Raw genomic sequence first — 17763 nt, 5'->3', positions numbered from 1 at the left:
TTCTCAGACTTTCATAATCCTTCTGTATATTCTAACAGTTCAATGCTCAGAGAGAATTAAACCCAAGAGGTTTTCTTTATATACTTACCTCCAAACCCATCGTTATCTATGTCTCCTAGACTGGCTATGGACTCTCCAAACCTGGCTGCATATGAGTCACTCCCACTGAGCTCTATGTTCAGTTCTACCATCTTTGCCTCCTGAAGGAAAAGAGAGTCAACAGCTCATTAACAGAGCATCTTCCAGGTGACTTGGAATATTAGTCAAAATATTAGAACTACTTTAGATGCCAATATGTAATCCTGCTGAACAACTTGGTGCAGAAGAGAGCATTATCAAAGATATTTAACAGTATTTAGTGTAAGAATAATAAAGAGTAAGAAAGTGGTTCTTTAGAGAACAGCAATGTGTTCCCATAGCAGACACCTGCAAACAGCAGCAAACTTGTATCAGAATACGGGGGCTTATGGCTCTGAGAAAACCATATTTGCTAAAAAAGTAGTAACAGTAGATGCTTCAGAGCTATTGTTTGGGCCTTAGTTAGTTGCAGGTATCCTGGAGTGATATAGTTATCTGCAAGGAAAACATGTTAAGGGAATGTTAATTGCAAGCTTATATAGGAGAATAAAAATACATTGGTGCAAAGAGGAAGGAAGGGAAGTAAGATACAAAAATAAAATTTACAAAGCCAGATAAATTCAATTGCATACAAAAAGTAGTGATTACACTTTCACTTCTGATCCTTAAAAAGAATAAAAGGAAATTCTAATGCATGAACTGTCCTGTTACTTTATTTGCCAAACTGAGGACTACTAGTCTCTTTCCTGACTGCTACCACTAACTGCACACAAATTCTTCACTCCTCGTTTGTTTCCAAAGTGCTAAGTAAGTTGCTGTTCACATGCCAGCTCAGTGGTGAGCATGATAATGGAAGAGCCTGCAAAGAGTCTGTAGCGCCAAGCTGTCACCACCTGAAGTTACAATGAAACAAAATCAGTCTGTCCTCAGTTCTAACACTAGTGTAAGTAATGATGCCATTACAGTTTACACAGTTAGCCTTTGCAGGTATGCTGCACAGTGCTGCTGGGACTGTCATCACGGTTCTACAGTTGATACTGTATGATAAGAGAGAGGAAATCTCTTCTTAGCTTGTTATACTACAATGACTGTGTTATCATGCATTTTTAAGAGAAAATACTTACAGAACCTGAATTGATATACACATAAACTCTTCCTTCTTCTCTGATGGTACTTTGCATTGGAGCACCAACTAGCAAGTCTGAGAGGCCATCTGAATTCAGGTCTACAGCACAAACTGCAGCTCCAAAGTAAGAGCCAAGCTGTGTGCAAACAAGAAATCACATTAGTTTAATTTTGACGAAGACATGCTGGAAGTTCTAAGGTGCAGAAAAGTAGTATGAAAGATTTACCTTTTTACCCCTCATTTCAAACAGAATATTTAGTTGTTTATCAATGCTAAAGATGTATGCCTAAAATGAAAAGAAAATGTAAGTGGAGTTCAGTAAACTGTAATCTGAAATACTTCCCTATGCTTTCTCTAGAGCATGTGCTAAAGAATCAGCAAAGCAACACACAATATCACAAGATACAGCTATTTACTATTTCCTATCTGTTCCCTTCTTTAACGCCACAGTTCACAGCAACGTTATGTAGACTATCTTCCCTCATTCCTTTAACTTTTCTCCCCAGGAGAAATCATATCTATCCAATACTTGTCTTTAAAACGTTAATCTAAATAGGAAAAACATGGGTGGGTATGCAGGGGTATATTCTTCAAACCAAGAGTATAGACAATCTCTTACTTTACCAGTCTGCTCCTGTTGGGGAGCCCCTCCAATTACTTCTGTACTGGCTGGTGTCAGAAAATGTCCAGCTCCAACAGAGTATCCTGTAAATTAAAAACGCACTAATCAATACTGAAAATGCTATATAAAGAAAAAAAAAAGGGAGCATGACGTACAAAAGCTGTCAACACCACAAATTATTGTCTGACATTCAGACCTCATGCAAGTTAGCAATGAAAACAGAAAATAAAGATTTTGAAATACAAGCAAAACATCGACACAAACAGTAAGACACAGCAAGCAGAAAAATGTGTCAGAAACACTCATTTCTTCCCAGGATCTCAATTACCTTCCATACTCTAAAAGACAATAAAATAAATTGCAAACACCTTCTGCAAATGCATATAATGCACTTGCTCAGTGAGTCCATATTGTAATACAAATAAACCCAATCAAAGCTCCATACAGTGCAACATGGAAACACCCAATTCAACTGTTACCCTGACTATTGTAACTGGGCTGCAAAGAAATAATGAAATGTAGCGCTACTTATATGCATGTGCACATATACATACACACGCACATATGAAAATGCCAGAAATAAACTGGAGCAAAAGCTTGATTATGTAATAAGAAACCATTGCATCAGCTTTTTAAAATGAATCTACGTAACAAAGTATTGCTGTATGTGGAGACACCTGTAAACAAATAGGACCATATTTTGGTGACAGACATCCAGCCAGAGAATTGCAAACTGAAGAGTAACACCTTAATCTATAGCTACACAAGTCATGCTTGCTTCTTCCAGAATACATTATAGCTAAGTTGAAACAGCGAAGACAGTTAACATATTCCGTTACTCTTGCATTTACTGAATCAATGTTGATTTTCACAGCATGCAGGAAAAAAGGAAAAATCATCTTGGATCAGATGAAAATGAGCCTTAAATCTTTCATCTGTGAAGATAAGTGTCTAGAATTCAAGTTCTCATTAAGCCAGCTTTTTCTTTTCATATTTTAAGCCAGAAGAGGTGAACAAGGCAATTTATCATTTAAAGGTCAACACCTAGTTTTTACTTACTCAACAAAAAATTAAGCTTAAGTGGATGAAACTTAATTTACCTCCTCTGACCTTTATCTTCTATTTATTTTGGTTTTGCTGAAGTGTAAACATAAGTAATTCTAATGACCTTTTTTGATTTTTAACAACAACAAAAAACCAAAAAGCCAAACACACACACACACACAAAAGTACAGTAATCAGATAGCCCTCATTTTTATTGTGGTATAAAAATACTACAGGTGGGTGTGGCCCTGGGAAATCACATAATTGACATTGTAAATTTAAACGCATAGTCAAATGAAATTTTATTTCCAACCCCAGACTTCTCTCCTCTTTGCCATTACTAAAGTTATTCAGTTTTCTGAAACGTAATTTGCAGTTCTCAGATTCCTAAAAGAAACTGTCAATTACTTTGTGATTTCTTTAAGGCAGTTTGTTCAGTGCCTATGACTACTCTTTCACCAAGCTCAGCTGATTTGAAAGACTGACATTTATCTAATTTTTTTAAAGAAGTCGGTTATTACTCTCTAAGACACTCTGAAGTAGTCAAGGAAATACTACCAAAAGTTATGTATTACCAGCTTCTCTTTCCATCTTTTCTCTTTTAATTGTCTGGTACTTAAAACAGCTTTGTTTCTTCCAACTTACAGAAAATGTTACAATACTTTTGCACACTATTCCTGCAATCTCTAATTTTTAATTCACTCTTTGACAGTTTAATGAAAATATGTAAATAAAGAAACCAACTATCCCTGCAAGAAGGACAATGTAAGTAGATAATTATGCCTAGTCATGTGCTTGAATTATAGTCAGGTCACAATATAGTTCCACCACATGGAAAAGATACTTTTGTTCATTATTTAAGGGAGAAGCAAACTCAGATTTAACATAAAATAAAATAAAAGTCTCTGGTAACAGAATTAACTCTAAATAGATTTTGGCCTTAAACAATGCCAAGGATGGGATAGAACAGCAGAAGCTGAGGGAGGGGAAAGAAGGTACCTTTACATCCTTTCAACCACATTATGTATTATTATGAGGGAACAAAGCAGAGGTTTAAGTAGCATGGAACAACACAAAATTTCAGGTTCATCACAGCTGCTACTATAGACACACACAGGTGAGCTAATGGTTCCTTTCTATACTTGACTGTAGAAAGGGCAAGTTTAGAGTAGTCTGCTGAGCTACCATTCTGGCTGTTGCAGTTGCACCAGGTCACTGGAGAAGTATTTGCAAAGCAAACTCCAGCTGATCTCAGGTCCTAGGTGGCCAAGTAAACTAGAAGAGACCACACATGCATGCAATGGCCTTCCCTGCACCCTCCCCAGCAAAGTCCTTATGCAAGCTTTTACCTGTTTGCCTGTATCTGGCTTTTGGCTATTAACGAATTGACTCATTCATTACAGAAATTCTCACTCTTATACTTGTAGGAGCAGAAATCCGGAATAAGCTATTTTTTTCCCCAGACAGGTGCAATATTTTTTCTGCTGATTGTTACTGAGAAGCTGGAACAAGCATTCTCTGAAGTTTTTCGTTTGTCCTATAAAAGGACAAAAAACCATAGTGATCTGGGTATCTGACCACCTTTTACCAGCCAGTGTCTCTTTTGCTTGAGTTTCCCACAGAGCCCAACTGCAGCCTTTGCAAGGCTCAGTACTGAATTCTGAAGTGTTAGCCACTTTGTATTTCGTAACAGTTATTTCATAATGTATACCTGCTTCCTACTGTCAAAAGAAGTGAAATAATAAACAGGAAATGTTTATCCACGTGAACCAGATCTATGAAAGGGAAAATGCAAAAACCAATGGTCACAGGCAAAAATATTCTTGCTCAGGAGTTCAAGAAGGACAAATAAGTTTTTCTTAGTGTGTAGTGAGAAAACTAAAGCTGCTGACAGCTCTTGGCATAAACACCTGCAAGTTCTAGCACTAAATTCAGCTAACTATTTGGATATTGGTACTTGAGTAGGAGCCTCATGGCTGTTTTTGCAGACATTTGTAGATAAGATTTGCCTTCCCATGTATCCTGACAAAGATATAGTCGGAACAGAAAAAAAACCAAAACCAACAAAGACTCAAACCTATAAAAAAACACAATTGGAGGTAGGTCTGTCTCCTAAGGTCATAGGACACTTCCCCTTATTGACAATGTAACTGAGACTTGTTTTCACTGTAACAGAAATACAAAGTTTGTTACACGTGAAACCATTATGTCTTTTGCTATGAAAGCCCTTGGCAGCATTTCAGACTTAACAGTGAAGTGTAAACCATTGCTAACCAGAAGCATCTCTCTACTTTTTAAATCAAAAAATGATAGAAACTCAGTGGAGAGATGAGAAGCTTCCATGTATAAAGAACAGACAGGAAACAAAACGACTTAAATTCTGATGTTAACAAAATCAGAACACATCTTGAGAACCGTTGCTTCTGTGATTAATAAAGCAAGCACTGATAAACACTTTGAGATCAGCTATTTAGCCAATTATTTGGCTTATAATTTTGTAGAGTATTAAATACTTTTAAGTACCTAGATAACTGCCAAATTTCACTTGGTTATTTGAATCTGTATAAGCATGGATTGTATTTGCAGTTGTATTGTATACAAAAACAGAACCAGTCCAATAAAATGATCCAGGGGCTCCCATTATAATTAAGTCCTAAAAGAAAAACAAAAGAAAGCCATGTTATTCATATTTAAATTTTCATGAAAATAAGCAAAACAAGCCAAACACTTTTCTTTAGAACCCCTGTGAATTCAATGAAATTCTACTGGAGATGCATCTGGCTCAGTACTGGAGGATTACCACTAGATCACATTTTTCAGCCTTTCTAAAAATATGTTTATTAAAAACTTTCAGCTGTGAACAACTTAAGAGAGCAACAAACAGGATACTGTCTTCTCAAAAGAGTTTTTTAGAAATCATAACCTTAGGGTGAAATGGAGATTAAATAATACAGAACATTACTCTGAAAGCAAGAAGATAAGCGTTTTTAGTGTTAAAGTTACATTAAACACTACTTTAAAGAGACTAATAAAACTACATACTCTATTAAATTCATGCTCTTTTTCCAGATGAAAAGTAACTTCGGATTAAACAAGGTGTAAAAGTATTCATGTCTTATCAAGATTCAATTAAAAAGAAATGAGAAAAGTCTGTTTTTATCCTCCCACAATAAAAGACAGCATTAATGTTTGCATTTACATATACACTTTTATGTATATATATATGTATAAGTAAGTATAAATTTGGTATCTTTAATACACACCTCAATGTAAAAACTTGACATTCCAGCCTGGCATGACCCATGGTTTTCTCCAAACTTTCGCACATGATCTGGGGATGGGCAAGAAATATTAAAAAGAATAAGCAGCACACAGTTTCAGAACTTTTTACCAGGTCTTAAACAGAAGTTGAGACAAGTTAAAAAAAACCCAAACCAAAACAATGTTGGTTTTCAGTTCTGCAATACAATTAAAATCACTGGATTCCACTATATAGCCTTTAGCTTCAATATAATATTGTAAAGAACTCAGAGCACTATGGATCACTTGATCACAGCTGCCTTTAAAATCTTATGACTTTAAAGACTCTACTTTTATTTTTAAATTGTTCTGTGAATGAAATAGCACAAATAGTTTGAGCAGCACAGCTAGATAAGCTTCTCTCCCGCTCTGTATAATTCAGGTGTAATCTGACTGACAGGCTTACGTATCCTGATAGGAGTTGCCCTGATGCTCCACTAGTGCTTGTGCTATGGCTACTTTAGACACCCTTAGCAGCTGTTGTTACATCCAACTCTCCCAGTTCTGTTTTCCTGCTGTTCTTTGCTAACTGCCTCCCAACAGGGTTCCCTTCATCTCATCCATACAGTTGTTGACTTAAAAAGTCACCAAAGATAAATGCATGATTTCATCAATGCTCGTAAACATCTCCCAAAGCCAGCAGCAGGATGTTTGATGGCGTGACTTTATCAGTCTGCACAGAAAGGCCTGATCGTCAGCTCATCCCTGCTTTGGCAAGGGGCAGGGTCATGAGATTGTTCCCCTGGATGGGATGTAGGTATGAAAGGAAGGTAGGGATAGACTTGTTTATAACTTCAGGTCTTGACCCTTACTCTGCTCCTAAAGTCCTCTGAGGAAGGAACACTGAAGGTCTCACGCCACAGCAGTGGCCTTGGCAGGAGGCAAGTGAGAAACAGGGACACACACCCCGTGTCAAGGAACTACAGCAGCTTTGGATCAAAGGCTAAGGAGCAGGCAGCAACAGTCATTTACAGGCATTAGTGCTGCTCTGCTGAGAAGCACTCTCCTGAGCAGAGCAAGCAAATGACAGAGTAAAGGAAGGACAGATGTCCTCTACCGGCCTTTTTTTGAGGAGCACACATCCTCCGGTGATCCAGTCCAAGGAGCAAGTATCTTGACGCCCTATTTAAACTATTCCTTTTACCTGTTGAAAGCAGCTTTTCTATGAAGTGATTAACATCTTGCTAACAAATTCACATCATAAGTTAGACTCGTATCATCAGCACTCAATCTTCAAACCTTTGGCTGCAGAAAGCCTGCTCTTCACAAACTGCACCATGCAATTCTGTACATTACCATTTCTATAGAGGGCCCAAGCCTTCTGCTTACCTATATAGCATGGGCATATTCTTCTGCTCAGTTCAGTTCGAAAATCAGAAGAGATGGCGAAACAAATACCATATGGGAGTTTGTGTTCATTTTTTATGTAAAAGATATTTTTCCATCTATGTCCACAAGCCTACCAATAAAAAAACAAGATGTTTGACACAGAAGCATAAGAAAAGTGAAGGCCGTCTGATGCACAGACATGCAGCTCCAGCGGTTAATACATACAACGACAGATCCATTTTCTTTTGGCTGCCTTGATAAGCTGACACCCAGCCACTGATTATCACGCTCTTCCAAACAAGTCTTCCCACAGCGCTCTCCACTGGGGTTGCCTAGAACACAAAGACCACCACTCTGAACAGGGGGACAAGCTGAAGGGCCATGTGGGGGGTAACAGAAGCACCCAAGAACTCTATAGGGAGACTACAGTAACTCAGGTTTGGTTGATCTGACCTCTATCTCTGTCTTACAGAGGCCATGTAGACTTTTTACTTTCTTCCCAAACAAAGGTATGATTGCACGTAGCCAAAGGGAGCATTCCGGTTCTGAACATGATAGGTTGGCAGTGAGGACTGGCTTCTCTGTCATTATCGAAATTAAGACCAAAAGTAACATTAAGCTCATTGTGGTGAAGGGCTGGCTTTGCAAGTGTTCTTCAGCCTGAAAGTTCATAAGAAACACAAGTAATACCGTGAGGCTACCTAACTCTAGCCTGATGCAAGCATCTCTCCAGCTAAGTATCTACTGGTAGCAGACCTCAAAATGATCTCTACTGTAAATGTCTATCAAATAAAGGGTGTATAACTGCAATCCCTAGTGGGGATGTCAGATCATTGTGTATGCATGCCCTTGCACTGTTGCAATTATTTAGCAGTACCTCTTTGTTTTTGTCCTTAAGGAGAGTTAGTTTTTAAAACCTAGTGAAATTTCATCTAACCCCACCAAAAGGCTACAGTATTGCCAAGTTAGCAAATACCTGCTTCCTTCTAGAAAGCAGTAGCAATACCCATGGTGAGGAGAAGCTACAAATTTAAAAGTATTCCAAGTTATATAAAGCAAGCTTTTAATCTGTAAGATGTTCATATGAATAAACATTAAGAAAATTACTGAACCAGTATTTTCTATGCACCAGCATGACACAGTTTATGAAAAAGCTTCTTACAAAATAAGGAAATGCATCACATCGTTTGAACAATCACTTTTGCATAATTCCTAAGACTTCCCCAGATTCAATGCAGTGACTGGTGAACCCGAAACTTTTGATGTTTAAGGGGTTGGAGTCACCCAGAAGATGGTGCCAGCACAGACCCAGGGCACCAGTGCTGACCCAGACATTGTCTGAGAGGGAAAATAAATAAACCCCCCACCCTGGCAAAACTGTACTCACATCAGAGCTAAGATTTATTACTGTCCTATGCATTACAGAGTTTAAATAAATACACTTCTAATTTAGCAGACTTCTTCAATTTCTTTTACAGCACAAACAACTGCACAATATTGACTAAATATGGAAACAGAATAAAGGATACATCTAGTCTACTCAGTAGCCAGGAGAAAGATGAATGAATGTGGGCTTTGCTACATATATTCTCACAATCAACACTGACTTAAATGATTTTATAGCTAGAATGTCATGGGCTTTTTGAGAGAAAATGCCAGATTAATGGAATCAAGACAATTCTTTATCACACGGTAAGATAACATCAGGGGTGGCATTTGTAGGAATAAAACCCAACAACCATCCTTACTTCAGAGCTTGTTCCCTGCTGTTTTGCGACAGGCCTATAAATTGACATTTATCTGAATAAACTGCTGGAGCCTTCATTTCTTCTTCTTCCCATACTATCTCTCCACTTCTTCCAAACATCACGCTTTCTCCCTGCTCTGATGGACAGACCAGAGTAGTGCAGTGTGGAATCAGTCACCATACTGCAGAGAGGATGCCACACCCTGCAAACCACAGGTGTACTCTACCTGTTTCCAAAACACCCTTCACAGGGTCAAGAGACATCTGACCCTCCTTCATCTATTTACTACTTCCTCCCCCATGTGCCTTTCCCTAAGACATCAAGGAAATAGTATGCAGAATTTAAGTAAATAGGAACCAGCCTTAGCACTCATAATAACATGATATTCAATTGTCTTTGAGCCAAGAGTTTTATTTTACTGTAATTTAACAATTCCTGTAGGTCACCTGAGGAACAGTAATTAAAACCATGCAAGCTTTTACCCCAAGACAAGCACAAAGTAAAATGTGCTACTTGAAAAAAACAGAAAAAAAAGTTGATTGTTCTGCAGGTTGTCAGTTACAGAGATTTAAGTGATAAGCTTCTGAATTCTCCTACTTGGCTAATGTCAGTGATGTGAACTTCCATGTACTGAATATATATCATTTTCAGACACATGTTTGGAATTCATTTTTAGACTTATGTCACATAGAACTCCTCACTTCCTGAGGGAGACATTTCCATGGTTTGCATGAATTACAGAGCATGTTAATCTGATTGAAATCTCCTCAGAAACAAAGTTCCATTACACTCCCACTTGTAAGAATTAATCCTCCTTTGAATCACAAAAGGCACTTTTGGTAACTCCATTCTAGCAATGCCTTCCTTACGACAATAACTTACCTTGGGTTTGCTTTATAGGGTTTGTGGTTTTGCAGGAAATGGAAGAAGTGGAAAAGACCGGTGTCATAAATTTAGGTCTCAAGAGGTTTTCTGAAACTTTCTGTCAATAAGTCAAATAAGACCAAACAAAGATGACATGAGACATACAAGTAAGTTTCGCTCATCTCAGTGCTTCATTCCTGGGCCTATTTCAGAGGTCCATAACAAGAAAAAGCACCATCATTCCTTCATGCTCCTTCAATTGTACTCCCCTTTTCCTCGGCTCCAGCATACCTTCTTGATTCAGGTTCACTTTGGCCCTCTGCTGACCTGCTGTCTTACATCTCCTTACTTTCTCTGCCTGGCAAGTATTCATTGAAAACGATAGGCCTTTGTGGGTAAGAGAAGCAAGGGCCTGACATCCCAGACGCCATGATGAGCCCCTGCTCAGTGTATGACATTGTGAAAGCTTTACTGAATGAGAAGAGAAAATGCGATAATCTGCACAAGCAATAGAGCAACACTGCATAAACTCAAGAGGACACAGCAGCTTGGTTGCCTCAGGGAAAAGGAGCAGGCACTGTCATAAAGTCACCGAGAGATAAGTAATTGCCCAGCCTGTGTACATTACACAGCTGGAAGATACACTTCTGCTATAATCCCCGCTGCACACATCCACAAAAACAGCACAGTCGCATACAAATAAGGTCACAACTTATAAAGCCACTTCTAGCTTTGGCCTCAAGGACTCCGATACAGATGTTTGCAATGTCATCTGAGAAACCAGTTTTATATAACTTGCTCCAGTGCTTTCCATGTCCAACAGCCTCCCATGATCCTATTCATCCCCCTAGAACTCCTCTGGTCCTATTGCTAATTGATTCAAACTATGAAGTCAACTGCAAAGATGACAAGCCTTCTGATACCCTGCTCCTAGATGTCAGGGCCTCATCAGACTCTTTTTTTCATTCATCCAAGGCAATCTTTTCTCTTTTCACAGATTTCACAGGTCTTACCCCTCTTATGTCCTTCAAACCAATACTACCCAAAACATTTTAGTTAAATGCCAGCTGTTTCCATAACTCTTTAACAGACCTAGGTCCAGAAGGTCCTGTCTCCTTTGGAATACTATGGCTATTTCAAAGGAGATCACTGGCAGGGTATGAGCAATGCGAGTGAGATCAAAAAGCCAGTCTACCAAAGGCAAAACTTACTGAAATAAAAAGTTGAACAAATACAGCTCAGCCTTCTGGGGAAAGCCATTAACTGTTCACTTTTCCATTGTAATGATTCAGCTGGGGGAGCTAGAGGGCAATTTGTTCAGAGGTTAATTGTAGCAGGGACTTAAAGAGTGGAAGGCTGGAACTGCAGGCAGAGCTTTCTGGCCTTATGAAACAATATGTACTGAATTTACTGTGTACATTTGTACTTAAAACTTCCCGCTCCTGGACTATACGGTAACTTTTATAAATTGTTTCCTGTATTTTTAGCTAGTAAATCACTCTGTTTCAAATCTGAGAGCAATTTTGTTGAAGAATTTCTATAATGTTTTGCAAGTCCAAAACGTAACAGGTCAAAACATCTAAAGAACTTTGTGCAAGTTCTGCAACAATTTATGACTACCCCAGACTGACATGGGCAAGGGTTTGAAATTCAAAAGATTAGAAGACAGACACCTAGTGCTCCAAATAATAAACCTGGAGCACTGTATTTTGTATTTGTGCCTAGAGCCTGATTACAAGTCTCTGCATCTAATGTAAGTAATCGTTTAAAAATACCCCAAAGACAAAAAAAAAAAAAAATAATCAGCAGTCTAGAATACTTGACACCATTGACAGAAGTACTAGAACTAGAAAAGAAACTCTCAAAACATGACTCCTCTATTTAGCAACTGGAGAGAGACTTAAAAAGCGCCAGTGAGGTGCTGGGAAGACAAAGATTTCCTAGTGTATCTCATGTCTCCTCTCAGCTTTTAAACCAGACCCAGGCCTCTGCAACACCTTGAACAACATTAAAATTCTCTAAAGAATGCTGGATGAGTTATTTCCAGATGCTGGGATGACTGCAGCACAGGACTATTCCCAGCAACTCTTTCTCTACTGAGGGAGCAGATAGGAACGTGTGACATAAAAAATACAACAGCAGTTTTGTGTGATCAGAGTCTTCCTAATTGTGCATGAATCCTTCATTAATTAGTCATGGCAGTTTCAAGGCCACTTTAGTGAAAAATAGCAACAGAGTGTTTTAGCATATTTATGTCTCTAAGTAATTCACATCCACTTATTAGAGGCCCAACATTTGGATAAACCCATTGCTATTGCCTCTTGTCACTTCTACATTTCTATGACTCATAATTAGAAACTTGTTACCTCAAAGATTCTTTTACTGAAAGAAATGTGAATTCAAGTATTTAAGAGGAAGACAGAAATAGTTATTTCTCAATTTGCCTTTCCCAGCAACGTAACATATCCACGCACATTTTTCAAAGGAAATTACGCTATTCTACGAGATCAGAACCCAAACTGGTCACTGGCAATAATCCAAGCAGAACGAGGAGGCCACTGACCAAAAGACACAGCGTGGATAAAAACATTACGTCCAAAAGTTGCTGACAGCCTGAATGAGTTAGACAAGAGATAATTAAGTTCAGCTTTGCAATTGCAAGTTCCCTTGTGTATTTCTGTGAGGCTCGGCAGGATGGCAGAGGCTTAACAAACCTCAGATACCATCCTACTTCATTTACATCCCATGCACCACAGCTGCCTTTGGCTTCTTCATTGACCTCACTGACCTGTTTAACAATAGAGCACTTCTTTCCAGTACCTATTGAACTTCAGGAACACTGTAGAAGTACCTTAGTGATGTAAAGATGTCATTTAGCACTAAGGGAAACAAACATTTTGCAAAAATCTCTAGCTGTATCACTATTTTTAAAAGTGCGGAACAAGACAGTAAGCACCACTGAGTAAACGGCGGCCTCTAAACCCGGGAACAGAAGCTGGGTTAAATTAAGCCTTTGGAACCACATAAACATTTTCATTCATCTGTTGCATCATTTAATTTATAATCCCCTAAGCTACTGAGGAAAAGCCCATCAAGTTAACTGTGTTAGAGCTTTTGTTTCTCCACTGCGTAACTGAATAAATTGCGAAGTACTGCAAATGCACGTAGCTTTCAAAGAACCTGAAACTTTCTACCCTTCCCCTCCTTCCCTTCGCCCACACAGTGAAGGACTATTTTTACCTCGAACGCAGGAGCAGGGGTTTATTGCCTCTTAGCATACGCTATTGCACCACTTTAGCTGACTTACTTGACTTCTGCAAGCCTCCTCTTACAGACAAGCAGTTGGAGAAAAAAGCTCTTTGTTATGTATTGTTTTTCAATAGGTCTAATATTGGAATGAAATTACTCAGAAAAAGGAAAAAAAAAACCCTACGTGGGCTGGAATAAGTTTAAGTGCCATTATTTCCATGAGCAACTGCTTGTCTTTGCCTTGTGTGGCTACATGTAAAGATACCCCTTTATTTTTTGTAGCTTATAAAAAATAACTCTTATTTCTATCTGTAGGAAAAAAATGGATAGAACCTGCCAGTTCTATGTGTTATGCATAGATGTGTAGAGAAATAATTATTTTAGCATTTTTGTCACAGAAGGCTGCGCTCTGCCCTGAAAGCCCATCAGTCCATGGTGTGCTATTGCTTTGTTTCAAGTATTTTGAAAACCCTTTCCCGCGCTTCTTATCCTTACTGGGCGGCAAGCTCACAGTGGTAACGGATCGGATGGTCTCAGTCACAGAAGGATAGAAAGTTCGCGAAGCTTCCTGTGCATAGCATAGGGATAGAATGAACAGCACTGTGCAAGGAGGTCAAGCAGAGAGTCCAAAGCAATTTATGCACAATGACAGTGACCTGCTGCAACGTGTTCTCCTTTCTGCCAAGTATCAAATGGTTGGAAATGGGATAAGTGCATCCAGCTACATCTCCCACGCATGGGGACTGGGGAGGCAGAGAGGAGTTAGGTTAAATGCAGGAGCTGGAAAAAATGATTCAGTCAAAGATAGCTTTGTTCCCTGAAACTCAATTTTTCAACAAATGTGGAAGCAGGGTGACCCCATGCATAAGAGGACTGGTTCAGAGTTACTTTCGGGTGGCTTCTACAAAGAAGGCTTTGCAGGAAAGACTATTTAGGCACGTACCTCCAACCCACCCACACCCCCCCATCCCTGAGCTAATTGCATCTGCCCTCTGCTCTGAATGCCCAACTAACTAGCTTTCTGCTGAGAAGCACGACACAGGCCGCAGCTCTCCCGAGGCTTCTTAACTCGGTGCTGAAAAGGTGCGAAAGCAAACTGCGGGAGCGGCTGCCGGCACGCACAACTTCTCTAAATTAGGTTTTCGGGCATTTGGTTTCTGCCTACCGAAAAAAAAAAGGTGCCGCCGTTGCTGCTCTGCGGCAACAGCGCTGATCTCGCCCTTCAGTGAGAGATGGACGCCAGTGTAACAAGGAAAAGCCCAGGAGCAGCCGCCCCCAGCCCGTCTGCTTGAAGGCGGCGGCAGAGGCGGCGCGGGGCGCGCGGCCCTCCCCGCACCGTCCGTCCCGTCCTGTCCCGCCGCCCCCCGACCCCTCCGCGGCCCAGCGCCGGGGGTGCCCGCCCGCGCCCCGCCGCCGACTCACCCAGCTGGAGCTGCTCGCACCGCCCGCGGGGGTTCCTCCCGATCCGGCACCGGAAAATGGCCCCGGGGCTGACCACCGAGCTGTTGGCGGGCCAGCTGGCCCGGGGCGCGCCCGCCACGAGCCTGCGGGGCAGAGACGGCAGCGTGAGGGGCCGCGGCCGTCGGCGCCGGGAGAAGGCGCGGAAGGGGAAACGTGTCCCCCCGGGGGCGGCCCGGCCGCGGACTCACCAGCTCTCCTCGCCGTGGCGGTGCAGAAGAACCGAGTACCCGAAGAGGGTCCCGTTGCCCCCCCGGAAGAGCAGCGGGTGCTGAGTGTCCAGGTTGTAGGGCCGCGCCGTCGGCAGGCACTGCCACAGCAGGAGCCACGGGGCGGCCCAGCCCGCAGCCCCCCTCGCTCTCCCGCAGCTCCGCATGGCTCCGGCCGGCCACAGGCAGACGGGCGCCCGGCGCCGGCTTCCTGCCTCGCTCCGCTACCCGGCTCCGCGCCGCGCCCTTGCCCCAGCCCTGCCCTGCCCCGGGACGGCGCACCCCGCGCCCTGCGCTGCCTTCTGCTACCGGCGGGCCGGGCCGGGCGGCCTCCCCGCAGCCCGGGTGGGGGTGTCCCCTCCGGATGGGGGAGTCGCACGCCCGCGCCGCCTCCTCCCGCGCAGCAGCAGCCCCTCTCCCTTCCCCGGCGCAGGGGGTCGGGTTTCTCCCCGCCCAGTCCGCGCCCACGGGGCTGCTGCAGAAGGGGGCACGGCCCGCGGGACCCCGTATCCCCGGGCAGGGCTCGGCTTTGCGGGATGCAGCCATCCCACCGCCCGCGGGGACGGCGAGGGAGCCGGCCCCCCTCACCTCACCTCGGCGCGGTACACCTGCCCGGAGGCGTGGCGGGCGCTTTGGCGGCGGCGGGGGCAGGAGAGCCAGCAGGCTTTCCCTAAAACCGCCCGCCGGCCTTCCCACCGCACCGGGCCCGGTTCGCTCGGTTCCCGGCTCCCCTGAGCAGCGGCCGGGCAGCTCCCGCCAAGCGCGGACCCGTCTCCTGGGAGGGAAACTGTGTGGCGAGACTTGCGTTCTCCTTTCAGATGTGGGAAAAAAACCCCAATAACCCCTGTGCTGTAAGCCTTCCTGCCGTCGTTGCACTGAGGGGTCTTCCTCACCCCCCCGGTGGGGGGGTATTTGTGCCCTGAAAGCAGCGCCCTGGCAGCAGAGGACAGTCCTGAGCCCAGCCTACCCACGCTGTGCAAAACTGCTCACTGCTGGGGACCTTCCTTCTGCATGGGGGGAAATCAGAACAACCCCACATCACCTTTTACTCATTTAAGAGTAACTTTTTCATGTTCCTTTTGAGTTCTTCAGATGCTGACAAAGTTATGTTCTCCAGACAGCATAGGAGCAAAGCAAAACCTGAGCATCGTGCAAGGGATCTGGTATTTAGCAGGCCTCGAAAAGTCTCCCTTTATCTTCGTGAGGAGCTTTACTGTGTGCGTTTTCAGAAGTCAGTCACCGACTCTTGATTTAGCTTGTACTTAATTGCATGCATACTAAAATAAAGGCTCTTAATTCTACCTGCAGACCTTGCCTGCTAAAGTCCCTTGAATACCAGGGCTTCCCTGCTGCTATGATAATCCATGAATACAGATAACCTATGTATAACGGTGTTTTGAGCCAGAGGAACAAGAACATAGGCACTTCTTCATAATGAAAAGTTTAGTTACAAACATTAGTTTGGACTAAAGATCTGGAAGACAAATCCAGTATCATTTCAACTATCAAATATTATACATATTAGAAATAACTGTGAGATTAGATAGAGTACCATCCCCTAATGGAAACTGAGAATATGGCATTTTAATCTTCTTGAAATAAAACCCCCTTTCATTTCCATTCAGTTGTTTTTACACTTCTGGAAGTGTAAACACTAAAAATAAATAAATAAATAATAATTAAAAAATAAACCCCAGAGGTTTAACGCTTCTGGAAAAGGCTGAGCAACTACAAGTACAGGATACTGAGGCAATGCAGGAGCGACACATCTTGCCATCCTAACTGCACGCAGATGTGTAGGCCCTGGAATAAGATCAGCACATTGCAAGATCTGACAGTTTGTCAGTTAGCAGCGTATCTTTTTTTGAGCCCTCATCTCTAGAACCAGAGGGCTTCCCTGGAGCACACTGATGTGGAGCAGTGACTGTTTCGTGTAAAGGAGTTAAACAGCTCCTCAGCTGCGATTCATCTTGCTTCCAACTACTGACATCAAAGGAGTTACAAACAATCAACAGCAGCTGTGAATCTGCATTTCTACCAGTCAAGAAGTTTTCACCATCATTCTGAAAGCAGCAAAACAAGCATGATTCAAAACTGAAATGCTAAGTGGTGGTTTAGTTGGTGGGAAACCATAACGCTGTTTCACCACCACCCTGACCACTTAGCCAGTTTTGGGGGACTTTCAGACTTTTCTCCAAAAGATCATTACAATTCCTGGGTTCATTTCTTATTCACAAAAATGGACACAAAGCTCTATCCCTTCAATGATGGAGAAGGGAACAGTATCCCAGACTCCTTTTCCCTTGCAATTTTATGTTCTAAACAACCCTGTTCTTTCTGCTCTCTCTCAAGACCAGTCTTAAGCATATAATTTTGCAAATAGCTGATGCAGGAACCATGTGATGGCCACTGAGAAATCTCTTGGCAGCTGTATTTCTAAGCATTTGTGAGAACCCCACCCTCACCCTTGATTAGATGACTTGTTCCTCATACTTGGTGGTGTACTTATCAATGAGTGTCACATAGGCAAGGGATAAATGTGGGCAAGCTGCTTATGGTATGCAGAGACAAATTATAGTCTCTTGAGGCCAGTATTGGTGGGAGAGTCTGGGGAAGGACAATACTGCTGAAAGTTACAAGGACTTTGTAGAATCTCTGCTCTAGTGGCTCCTGGACTGCTAACAAGGGCATTGAGCTGGTGGCAGGGATCCTAGCTGACAGGAAAAGACAGATTGT

General features: G+C 42.2%; 1 protein-coding gene across 1 annotated transcript in view; it reads right to left on the bottom strand.

Moving 5' to 3' along the window:
- Positions 1 to 15430, bottom strand: part of ITGA4 (integrin subunit alpha 4) — a 38496-nt gene extending 23066 nt beyond the window's left edge. The window contains exons 1-10 of the mRNA XM_037396615.1: positions 15010 to 15430; positions 14783 to 14904; positions 7725 to 7831; positions 7500 to 7629; positions 6134 to 6201; positions 5394 to 5523; positions 1824 to 1909; positions 1431 to 1490; positions 1203 to 1340; positions 89 to 200 (exon numbers count right to left, since the gene is read on the bottom strand). Of these exons, the coding sequence (XP_037252512.1) occupies positions 89 to 200; positions 1203 to 1340; positions 1431 to 1490; positions 1824 to 1909; positions 5394 to 5523; positions 6134 to 6201; positions 7500 to 7629; positions 7725 to 7831; positions 14783 to 14904; positions 15010 to 15194 (1138 nt within the window). The 5' untranslated portion in view covers positions 15195 to 15430. The remainder of the gene's footprint in view (positions 1 to 88; positions 201 to 1202; positions 1341 to 1430; positions 1491 to 1823; positions 1910 to 5393; positions 5524 to 6133; positions 6202 to 7499; positions 7630 to 7724; positions 7832 to 14782; positions 14905 to 15009) is intronic.
- Positions 15431 to 17763: the final 2333 nt, after the last annotated feature.

The sequence above is a fragment of the Falco rusticolus genome, chromosome 8 (genome assembly GCF_015220075.1).
Source record: "Falco rusticolus isolate bFalRus1 chromosome 8, bFalRus1.pri, whole genome shotgun sequence".
Lineage (NCBI taxonomy): Eukaryota > Metazoa > Chordata > Aves > Falconiformes > Falconidae > Falco > Falco rusticolus.
Note: the sequence above shows the minus strand (reverse complement) of the source record. Positions and strands in the feature narration are given on the sequence as shown.